The 12006-nt window shown below is 44.5% G+C and overlaps 1 protein-coding gene across 3 annotated transcripts in view; it reads left to right on the top strand.

Annotated features, from left to right (window-relative positions):
- The window catches only part of LOC118308875 (semaphorin-3F), an 81093-nt gene that overhangs the window by 27499 nt on the left and 41588 nt on the right, over positions 1-12006 (top strand). For 2 of the 3 annotated variants that reach the window (XM_035630303.2, XM_035630302.2), the window contains exons 1-2: positions 4811-5084; positions 6519-6672. In XM_035630303.2, coding sequence (XP_035486196.1) covers positions 5040-5084; positions 6519-6672 — 199 coding nt within the window. In that variant the 5' untranslated portion in view covers positions 4811-5039. Of the gene's footprint in view, positions 1-4810; positions 5085-6518; positions 6673-12006 lie in introns of those variants that run through there. The other variant, XM_035630304.2, reaches the window with a different exon arrangement.

Here is a 12006-nt window from a genome sequence, read left to right as displayed (position 1 = left end):
CTACTATTGCCACAAATTGTCATAGTTTTTTTTTAAAGGAATTGGCCCATTGGTGTGGCAAGGATAATGGAAAGTTGTGTAGGGTAATTTATGTATGATTTTTGACACTACAGTATAGGCTTTGATTTTTATAATCAATATAATCAATTACATTAGAACTTTTTGGAATATGTGTCGGCAATAAACCAATATAGGTATGATAAACACAAACTGAGCCATTAAAACAAAAGTATTCCTCTATAGAATATTATGGGCTCATAAATGACCCCACTCAGTCACTTTAGTCACTGAAATAGCTCGGTCGCTTGAAGGTCAAGTTTGTTCTCCATCACATTATTGTAACTTTTTTAACATACTCTACATGCTCATGTTAAACGCCAAACAGTTATGATAGAATAAAACGGATAATAACACAACCCTGGTGAAAAGGTGTAACAATTTCCGCTGTCAAGCGTCTAAAAACAGCCAAAGTTTTTCAGGTGCCTGATTCAAGTTCCCTCCTCTGTCTGCCAGCCTTGTGACGGAGGTATGACTCTGTGAGGTGCGGCGTTTGTTATCTTTTTCCCATTTAAATGCTAATGAGCACGCTGCCCTACTAGACAAAAAGTGCCGCAGAAAACAGTGTGAATCTTTAATACCTTACCTCTCCGAAAGGTAACAGCTCTCCCCGGTGAGGTGGTGGGACGCGCACATTGTGCCTCATTAAATTCTACACAAATGACGTGCGCGGCCCCTCAGGGAGCACCGAGGGCCGTCCTGTGTGTGTCATGGCGTCCTCCGGCTCTGTCTGCTGCTAGTGTGTGTGTGTGTGTGTGTGTGTGCACGGTCAACTGTGTGAGGATGTGTGTGCACTCGCATCTGTGAGGTCCGTTTGGTTTACGCGCGCGTGTGTGTGTGTGCGTGCGTGTAGGTGTGCGCAGCGGCGTGCACTTGTTTCTTCACCTCATCAGTAGCGAACAGCTGTTAATTGCCTCCCATCATGTGGCGGAGAGGTTCAGGTTGTCACAGCCTGTTAATAATTACTTTCCACGGCTGGTGGAGTCGTTGGTGGGCAAAAGGTTCAAGAAAAATTCATTGAACGTAATGGAACTCATATGAGAGAGTGACCCTACAGCCCCTTTAACTGCTCGGATGTGTATTCCCCACTGGCACCTGTTTCCATGAAAACCACCAGTGTCTTCACGATAAAGGCTCTGAGTGTTTTCTTCTCGTGTCGTTGCGGTGGATGGGTAAATGTGAAATGGCTCTCATGAACAATCCTCAGAGAACATCGCTAAGCGTGATAACAATAAACCATGCAGTGTTGCCTTCATTTCCCCTGGCTCACCTTTTTTAAATAGATACGTTCAAACTCATGTTGTGAAAACTGGCAAGTTTAGTCTGGCTGAAGAAAGGGAAACAGTTGAGGTGATGTAACATCGTCAACGGAGCATCTTCAGGGAACGCTTGGCATCGCCTGCACTGAACAAAAGGCCTTAAAGGTGGCTTTTTTTCCTTCTTTTTTTTGCAGAATTCCTCCAAAACGTGCTGCCTCTGTGGTCTGGGACCCGGCGGTGATCTCTGGTTTCAACATTACCTTTCACTCCTCACTCCTCAGATAGCTGCGAGAGAAAGCAACGCTAGAGGAAAAAACTGGAAAGCATGAGGGACTTTTTACGAAGGCGGGCGCTCCTCAAAGCCAGGATTCAATAATTGCTTTCCTCTTGTCTCACGCAAGTGACAGATGGTGAGGCCACCGGAGGCCTGAAGATGGGAATGATATTGTTGATTAAAAAGAAATATGGGGAAAAACATGCAGCTGCTGGCTGCACGTCGGGAGGACGGAAAAAAAAGAGAAGAGAAGAGAAATAGAAACAGATAGAGAGTTTCAGTAACAACACGATGAAACTTGTGCTGATTCACACACATGTTGACGGGGCGTTGTTTAAACTGGGGACATGTACGATTATGGGGGAAGAGGGGTTATTGTTTTACCGAGTTATTCATGGTGAATCCTCCGGGTCTGGGAGATATTTATGAAAGTTGTTATTTATGTAGAGCAGTACAGTCTGGTGCACAGACCACCCTTCAAAGAAGGAACGCCCACCTGCGTATGTGAAGCAGTTCGCTTCATTGGGATTCTGACATTTTTTCAAGATTGACTGAAACATATCAATATCTTCTGTCTCGTGTGTGTGTGTGTGTGTGTGCGTGTGTGTGCTAATAAGTGCAGGGGGGTAATTGTTTCTCAGAGCTCTTTGCTGCTTTCAAGGGAAATTTAACACTTTTTAATGACAAATGCTGATGCTGAGCTCTTCCATCCTTTCCTCTGCTCAGAGCATCAAAGCCCGCTTTCACACTCCATAGACTAATGGAATAATTTTCTTTCCGAGATATCTTTCAAAGGACAGAAAACTCAAAGTCACAGCCGGAGATCGGGTTTCTTTTGGAGCAATCGGCACACAGGAGCTGCCACATGCCTTATTGGCAATGAATCCAACGTATTATCTCTCATTACAAAAGGTCTGATGAGAAAAAAATTACAGAGAATTACATTAACTTTGAGTAAATTAATGTAAAGATGAATGTAAGCTACATGAGTTTCAGTGACATTATCACATGGTGGGTTTTGTGTTGGAGGAGGTTTTATGATGTGTCACTGTAAAAGAAGAAACAGCAAATCAACTTTACAACCATAATGAAGTAAAATCCCTTGTATCCGTTGACAATTGATTTTGACATATTTCTGCAATTGTAGTGTCCCTTGGACTGCGTGAAACCTAAGCTACTGTACTTTTCATTTGTGGAATAATCAGCATGCACACATGGGCGTCAGCTGCATTGCGCGTTGACTGGATAAGAAGCACATTAAGCCGACGTGATCAGGGGAGGGATCGAGTGAGATTAAAAGATTTAAGGCTCCATTTGCCCATGAATATCTGATGCCTATCTGAGGCTCGAGCCAGTGATCCTCCGTCAGGTCGTCGAGGTGTCGGAGGAAATCTACCTGATCCTGAATCTGGCCACTTTTCAACAGTTTCTCATGTGAAGGTGCAGCCACATTCCTGTTTTGCCTAAAATGTTACGCAGCAGCTGCTAGATAAAAAATGTTCTTCTCATACGAAATCACCATTTGCTTGTTTTTCTTCCTTCTCTTTTTTAGTCAAAAATAGAGAATGTGATCCGTTCAAAAAGCAAACACTGTACCATGCTGTGTGACTGCCAATACCAGCAGATACTAAACAATTGTTTGGCTCAGGCCGGGGCATCTGAAAGCCTCTCGAGCAAAACTCAATTCTTGGCTCCAGTCAGCGAATAGAAATCAGTAGCTGGCGGTTACAGACTAACCAAGTTGTGAAACATCCTCAGTCCTGTGTTGTTGTTTCTTCAACTGCCACTACAGCCACTAAATGAAGGCTTCCTGTGGCCATCCAAAGATTAGTTCTCCCCGGTTCTGCAACGTCTGAGCTCAGCACTGAAGATCTTTATCTTTGCAGTTTGGAAGCAGGCTGCGCAATCATGAATTTGTCAAAGCAAATGATTCCCTCCTGCAGAAAAACCCCCATAAAACTTCCATGTGTTGTGTATTACAGTGAGTATGTGAATTTTTGCATACGCTCAATATGGTAATATTTAAATAAAAAATGTTACTGACTACTGACTGTTAGGGCATATATGTATATATGCATTTCCATATAGTTGTCACAAATATGGTAATGCAAATTCAATTCAATTTTATTGTATAGCGCCAAATAGCAACATACATTATCTCAAGCCACTTAACATAGTGAGGTCGAGACCTCAAAATATTACAGAGAAAATCGACAGTTCCCACGATGAGCAAGCAACTTGGCGACTGCGGAGAAAGAAAGAAAAAAAAACTGATTCCATGATCATAATCCGTTGAGGCTTCAGGCATCCTTTCAATTTTTTATTTCAACACTTTGAATCAATCTCTGGCAATAGATCACACTAACATATACTCAAATTGTAGAAGCTGAAAGGCCACTTTGTTTGTATTGAGGCCACTGCTTATCATTAATAATAACGATAACATGGATTTATATAGAGGGTGGCATGGTTTGGACCAGCCAACCATCAGGGCCTTTCTGTGTGGAGTTTGCATTTCCTCTCCATGTTACATGCATGGATTCTCTCCGGGCTCTCTTGCTTCCTCCTACAGCCCCCCCCCCCCCAAAAAAAACCACATGCAGATTGGGGTTACGTTATTTGAAGACTTTACATTGACCATGGGTGAATGTGAGAGTGAATGGTTGTTTGTCTCTGCTGTCTGTTGGCCCACCTGTCCAGGGTGAACCCCCGTCTGTCGCCCAATGTCAGCTGCCCCCTGTGACCCTTACAAAGGATAAAGAAGTAAAGATAATGGATGGGTGGATTTATATAGTGCCTTCCCAGGCTGCTTCACAGAGTCAGGAAACCCACCCCCCAATTTTTTTAAATAAAACACTCCAAGAACAGAAAATAATGTATGAAATAATAAAGTTAAAAAAATGCACCACTTTGGGTTTTTTCCAAGTGTCCGGAGATGGATAAAAGTGAGACCCTTTTTTTTTTTTTATTTATTGTAGCAGAATATGTTGGACAACTCCTCCTAACCAATGGGAGACGTCTCTACTTCCGTGCCCAGTTTACCTTTGTGTCCCGTGTGTAGTGAGATTCTTGGGGGCGGGGCGCAGCGCGGGGATGCTAAGGTGGGTTCCCTCCCCCGTGGGTGTGTCCACCGCCCCGGAGACCTTAAGTCCGTCCACCTGCAGACGCCTCCTCCCCGGCACCACTCACTTGAGCGCCGACGCGCACGGCCGAGCCTCCTCCTCTCAGGAGCGACTCTTTGTTGGTGACCTCGTCCTAAAGGGAACATATGCAGGAATCGCTTGATGCGATTTTAGCGATCGCTTCGACTCGACGCGGCCGGTTTTAATTCAAAGCCCCGCGCGTTGCGTGCGCCCTGGGACAGTCGTGCGGGATCTGCGGCGGATCCGCAGACACCGCGCTGCGCGCGCACAGAGGAGCGCCAAGGACCCCGGTGGATGGTTTTTTAAATGTTCACCGGCTTCGTCACAGCATCCGCTGGACGCAACCAGGAGGTAGGTGGAGAGACGCAAGCGCTGCTTAGTGTAATTCTTTGTGTCGTCTGAGGCAGTGAGGGATCCGTAGAGGAAGCCGCGTTGCGCGGAGTCGAGCCAGAATGAACGACCCCCGCGCCGCGTCTGCCAGTAGACATATGGACATGTTTATTATGAAAAGTGCAGGAAAATAATTTTGTCTCGAATATTTTTGAATGGGTTGTACTTTAAACACCATCATTCCGTTCGCGCGTGGTTTGTCCTGTGGGGCGCGTGGGAGTTATTGTCCCAAATGGCTATTATTTGATCATCCGAATAGCCTGCTGTGTGTGTGTGTGTGTGTGTGTGTGTGTGTCACACTAAAAGTTTGTGATGCTCGTGTCTCCACACTGATCGAATGTCCATCGGTCCTGCAGCAGCTCCTGACAATATAAAAAAAAAACAGAACAACCCAAAGGTCTCCATAAAAATAAAAATGACACGTGGTTCACGTTCACGTCCCCGTGAGTCAAAGACCCGGTCACGCTTTATTCTGGTGAACTGTCACTCTTTGGAGTGCCGCCTTCGGGGGAGATCGGTGTGGAACTTGATCTTAAGCCCCGACTGGCAGTTTGACCTCAGCCTCGACGATCCACGTTTACAAGTCGAGCCGAGCCGAGCCGGGATAATGACAGCGAGTTGTTTCATTGTTTCCAAACGGTTTGGCACAGTCATTGCTTCTATACATCTGTGTGTGCGCGTGTGTGCGTGTGTGTGTGTTTGCAAGTGTTGTGTGGCCTCGTCTGCAAGCTGTTTATTTGATTTGATTTGATGGGGATATTATTGTCTCCTGCTCTCTTTGTGGCGGATAACAGCATGTTGATGCGCTTCGTGATTTAATCTGAGCGCAGTGCCAGTGCGCGCCAGGCTTGACAAGCACGTCCGTGTGGAGTCCTGCTGGTAAAAAACAACAACAAAATCACAAAGTAAGGGAGATTGTTGATTAACTGTTTCGCCTCAGTATTCAGAAGAGGTGTGGGTAGTGGTGGTGGCTCCGTCTGCCTCCTCCCAGCTGGAAGGAGAGAATAGCTGTGGATGTGTAGGAAAGGCACATTGTTGTGAGAGGTTGACCCCCAAAAAATCCAGTGTAGACTTATTCTAAACCAACAGAGTTGTACGGATCAACTTTAATGGGGCTATGCTTGGCCAAAATCATGATCGGTGACACAAGAAAGAAAACACAGGCTTTTAAGCGTTTTGATTCCCCAACTGATCTGGACAACATATTGCAGAAGGCCGAATGGAAACAGATCCAGGTCTTGGCTTTTTGTCTCGGGTCTAAATCGATGTTCTGGGTATCGGTAAGGCAGCCGGCTGACTGGTTATTTCTGCTCAGTGACCCACAGCCGGCTGCTGCCTTTGGTTTGTCTCGGTGCCGGCTCGTTCTCTGACGCTCATCCCTCTGTGCCCCCTCAGCCCCTGGACTCTCCTTCTCCCCTGTTAACAAACAGAGGGACCATGTTGCGGGACAAGCTCTTCTGGCTGCTGGCCCTCCTGGCCTCGTCGTCCTGGGGGCTGCCCTCCTCCGTCGAGCCCCTCTCCGCCCCAAGGATCTTCCTCTCCTTCAAAGGTAAGGCACTTGAAACCCTCGCTGTGCCCGTGACGCAGTTCGGGGGTCTCTTTGTGTTTCTCTCACACTGAGTATTGGTTACTGCTGTAACACCGACCTCCGTCTTTGATTACTTGGTCTTCTTCAGTGAAACTGCAGTGGGTGAACTGTTGGCAGCGTCTGAATTCAGGGCTCAACAAGCCTGGCACTTGTTCCCTCGGCCCCCGACAGCGAGTTGGATTGTGTGGTCGGGGGAGATGGGCTGCTCATTGTCCCGACTGTTCAGGGCCAGAGAACATGTCTTCATTTAATCGCTTGGCTGCTATTAGTTCCCCCAAAACAGGCCTTTGTGTGACCTCGGCTCCCTTCTGAAATCAAGTCAGATTTAACACTTGGCTGGGCACACGCCCACAGATCCTGCTTGTGTTATGAATGTTTGCCAGCGCCACATGAGACGCTGTCAGTGTTGAACTGTCCTGTTAAAAAAGGTCTCCGTGTAGTGCCGTCTCCGGTGCTTTGTCAGTCCAGTGCCGCAGTGTAGTCGTCGTGTCCGTGTGAAGCTGAACAAGATTAATAAGGCTGACAAGTTCACATCCAAGTCTTGCTTTTTTTTCACCAGTTCCCAACACGTCAGATCTCTGATCAGTGTCGAAAGTTTGGTTGAGTTCATTTTAAAAAAATTTTTGGGGGGGAGGGGGGGAAATCAAAGCACTGATGACTCGTATTAATAATGAATAGTGTTGCAGAAAACCCACACTTTTTAAAATCTCTCTGATCTGTCAAGTGACGGACACGATTTACTCGCTTTTAAATTGCGTTGTCAGTTCATGTCATGGTCTTTTTGCTGAGCTGATGGGAACACTTTTAAAGTGAAGGGTTTGCTCAGGGAAGGTTTTCAGTCTCGCCTCCTCCTTCCCATATTCTTGCTTACCTGTTTGTTTCTCTGTCTCCCTCTTGAATCTCCTCTCGTTCTCTCCGTCTCTAATCGAGTTGGATTTCACACTCGACTGATTTTCACGTCTTCTCGGTAGAATAGAGGTCATTTATTTTCTGTTCCTTTTAATTGAGTTCCTTTTTGTTTTTAATTAGTTTCTGCGGTTTGACTTTATGCCTCACGGAGCAACTTCAGATAGCTGCAGTCTGGAAATGCACCTAAGCCGCGCATTCGCTAATTGTATTGGTTTTGCGCCGTACTGCTGGGAATAGCTCTGTAATGTGCGTTTATTAATTTTTCATGTGCCAGTGTGCTTAACCAAATAATTGGCTTCAGGTTTCATAATATCTGTCTGGTGCTGACATACAGATTGGGTTGACTTGTAATGAGTGCCCCCTGATGATATTATCCAGTTAATTTTCAATGTGCAGTTTCAATTTTGATGATAACAACAAGACAAGCTACTGTGTGTAAACTGTGTAATAGAATCCGTGTGTTGTGTAATTTGCGTCTGTGACCCAGCTTCACGTCTTGTTGTTTTTCTGTGAACGTTTCGCTTTCCGCTGATTATTTGCATTTCATGAAGCCGATGGAGAAGATTTAAAGGCTTTTGGCTTGAGTCCAAAACTTTGACACGAGAGAGGCCACACGCTGTCTTTGCTTTTTTCAAATCTTTGCCCTCTGTCACATCAACAGACATCGGGTTATATACATAGCACACATTTCTGTCAAGGAAAGTGGTTATCCTATCCTTCAGGGTACAACAATATGCTGTGAATAGTTGCCTTGTCAAATTTCACTCTGCATACCCTCTAATTTATTTATTTGTTACTTTATATTTATACTACATGCCAGTTTTCCTGAAACTCCACATTACAACAGCATACATGTTTAAATTGGATAATTTGTGTGTGTGACATGGCAGGTCAAGTTTAACTTCTGGCACAGAAAGTCTAAGAAAATCCTGCATTATTTGTTATTTGAACTATTATGCATTTTTGTACTAGGTTGATAATTATTTGTTTCACATTATTTCTTGCATGTCGAATATATATTGACCATTGTTCAGCATAAAAGTTCCATCTCAGATTTCCCCATAGTGGGACTATTAAAGGCATTATCTTATCTGCAGGATCTTCATAGAAAAAAAACACACATTTATCCAGTAAGTACATTTTTACTGCCTGTAGTTTGTAAAACTAAAGTTTACAAAGTTGATCATTTTCTCTTTTGAAGCCCCTAAAGTAGCTACTGAGTGTGTTTGCGCAGGCTGAGTTATTTACTCTGATAAGGACGGAGAGAGCAAACACGGGCTAAGACCAAAGGAATGTCCATTCAGAGCTCGTAGGGTTAGATCATCAACCCCGACTTCAAACGAGCTGGAACGTAGCGCGCAGACACACACACTCCTACAAAACAACAGCATTAGATGTGCTGATGTTATTACAGAAACAAAAGGTCACATTTGTCCCGTTGTGCAGTTGTACTCGCTCTCATGAATACTGCACACGGCCGGCTTAGATCAGCTGCTGAGAACTCCTATATTTACTTTTAAACAAGGTCTATAATCACATGCTATTTTAGTGCGAAGGGCTCTGCAAGGTTGTGACCCTTTCAAACAGGAGCCAGTCACACCCGAGGTTAACTGCCCTCAAACTGTGGGAGAATGGCACCATATTAACAAGTAATAGCTTGTCAGGCTAATCCTCGGGAACATTTGAAAGTGTTTAACTTTTGTTTTCCTTCGGCCTCTTCTCGTCCTGGGAGGAACACCTGGGCAAAGTGTTGGCTCCGGGGAGAAAAGACGAAGCCGCGCAGGCAGTCCTGTAATTGGACAGATGCTCAGGGACAATTGCCAGGTCACTTCAGCCTTCTCTCTCTTCCCAGCGGTCTTTTTGTCCCGTGTAATGGGTCGGCGGTTGTCTCGCCCGAAACAAAAGCTTAACCATCGTCTCTTTGCTCCTGACAGTTCTCGGAGTTGAGATCAGAAATGGCGAAATTCCCTGCACCTTATTATTCTTTGAATAATTGCGAGCTGACACTGAATTTGAACTCTCCTGCTTGTACTATTTCTGACTCTACAACAATAGACTCCGTCTTCCACAGATTACGTTCTATAGGCAGATTTATGAATATGTATATTTAGTACACGAGAAGCGCCCTTTGTCTTCCTCGAGTTACTATGTCAGTGTGGCATGCCTCTATGTGGGTGGTCCTGTACTCTTGCTGTCTTTTTGACTCCTCTCCTGAAAGAGAAAGTATTATGGTTATAATCCTCCTTGACGTCCCATGAGATATTACTCGAGATATTAGATTGTTAGAGGGACACCCCGAAGCAGAGTTTATCTCCTCGTACCTCGCCTATAGCCAGCTCTCTTATTGTTGTGACTCTGGAGACGGAGCTAAGTGCCTCAGCCGAGCCTCGCTGCGATCAATGAGCCGCTGAAAGCTTGTCCACAGCTAACCTGTCTGCAGACTGAGGACCCCTGGCTACTCAGGGCGGGTCTTTAGTCTGGCCAGTGAAGACAAACCTGCAGACAATGTCCTTTTTCTTATCTTAAAAACCCCCCAAAACATTTGTCATTCAAGACCGCCCAGTTGTCTCTTCCAAACGAAGGTGAACGGGCCTGCATGAAACAAGCTACTGTGATTGGCTAATCACTTGGGATATTCCAGCTGCACGCAGTCTTATTGTTCCTATAATCCACAAACCCTCCTGCTGTTCAGCTACAGAACTGCTGCAATTAATGAGTCTGATCATCAGGCCACTTTACACACTGCAGCTCATTATGTTACATGAATCACTTTATTTCACATGCATCATCAAATGGTAAACATTAATGAGACACATGCATTGCACGGAAATACATTGGCAAATAGCAATTATAATAATAATCAAGTAGTAGTGTAAATGGCTAAGATTATTGCTTTACCTAATAAAGAATTACGTCAGACATGGAGATGGTCAGCTTCCTCAAATGTGGAGAGATCAGACCACGCAAAGAAGCGTGTTGAACTATTTTTTGTTTGTCTGTTTTTCATACTCCTCATCGTTTCATTTGCATTTTTTTTGGTGAAGATCAACATGAGGACTAAAGCATTTTTGCACTTAATCTTTTTTTTCCTTGTGCTGCAGCTGCTAATCAGTCCAGCACTCACTGTCTCTTGCACAAGGTTTGATATCTAACACTTGGTGCACTTAGGAATGGCTCAGGCCAAAACATTTTATTTTTCTGCATAAATCACAGTGTGCAGACTTTTCAACTGCCTTATATGTGTATTTCTTTATTACATTGTCACGCCTTTTTACGTTATCCCACTTTTCACAATTCAAAGAAGAAGGAGACTATAGTGCCACATGTAACATCGTCGTTTCACTCTTTACAGTATGTAACATTAGAATTTCATCCGAATCTGTCAGATGTTTAAAACAAGCTGGGATTAAGAAAAAAAACTGAAATTATTTGCAAAGACTGTCTGGACCCAAAATTTTCATCTACGATTTCTTTGAATTTTCCAGCATGAAAAACGATTAACAATGTGTTTGTTTTTGCTGAACAGTAAAAATGCGAAGTACTTAGGTTATCTGGATTTGTGAAAATAATAGATGGAAACAGTGAAAGTCTAATGAGTGACTGCTCCCGGAAATGACATGCAGTAGCAAACCTTTCTTATGAAATGAATACCACGTGCGTGTGTGTTTGTGTTTTTTTATTTTTATGGAAAAGAGCAGAAAGTAGCAGAAGCACTGGTCTCCTTGTTTTTCCACAAAAAGTCAATAAGCTGTTTGCTCTGGCTAAAGTCCATCGTGCACTCGCACAGCATTATCTAATCCACATCCTCCGTGCCATGCTACCTACCAGCTGTGCTTGTTTACTTCTTTCCCAGCAGATAAACATTGTCGCTCCACCAGTGTGTCAAGCTTGTCATGTAGAATGTTTCTGTCCCAGTCCTGCATGCATTCAAATTCAGAGAAACATGGGACAGAGTGGTTTTTATACACGTCTGTTTCCTGTAACTGTTACTACTGCTCATTTGTGCACACAGCACTTGGATGCAGTTTGCTCTCTTGTTCTGCACACGTACCTGTTGGTTGCACTCTATTGCCCCCCAAAACTGCCGCTCCTCTCCACTAGAGAATGTCAGGGCACTGAAAAATGTGCATAATGTGTGGTGGCTGTGGCACGCAAGCCCCCAGCAATTATTACATTACGTTGCTACTTTCTCTCCAGAGATGCTGCTGGTGGAGGGAGAGGGGAGAGGGGCAGGGGGGGTAGAGGGTAGAGCATCCCATCCCAGCAACCTCTGCTCTGCAGGATACATGCTGTCCAACTATGATTATTCAGGAGAGAAAAACGGAAGGCGACAGCTTCAGAGCTAAATATAGTGTCCTTCCTGTTTTGTTTCTCTACCTTTTTTTT

The sequence above is a fragment of the Scophthalmus maximus genome, chromosome 6 (assembly GCF_022379125.1).
Source record: "Scophthalmus maximus strain ysfricsl-2021 chromosome 6, ASM2237912v1, whole genome shotgun sequence".
In the NCBI taxonomy this organism is placed as follows: domain Eukaryota; kingdom Metazoa; phylum Chordata; class Actinopteri; order Pleuronectiformes; family Scophthalmidae; genus Scophthalmus; species Scophthalmus maximus.
The sequence above is the reverse complement of the archived record's forward strand: the minus strand, read 5'-3'. Positions and strand labels throughout refer to the sequence as shown.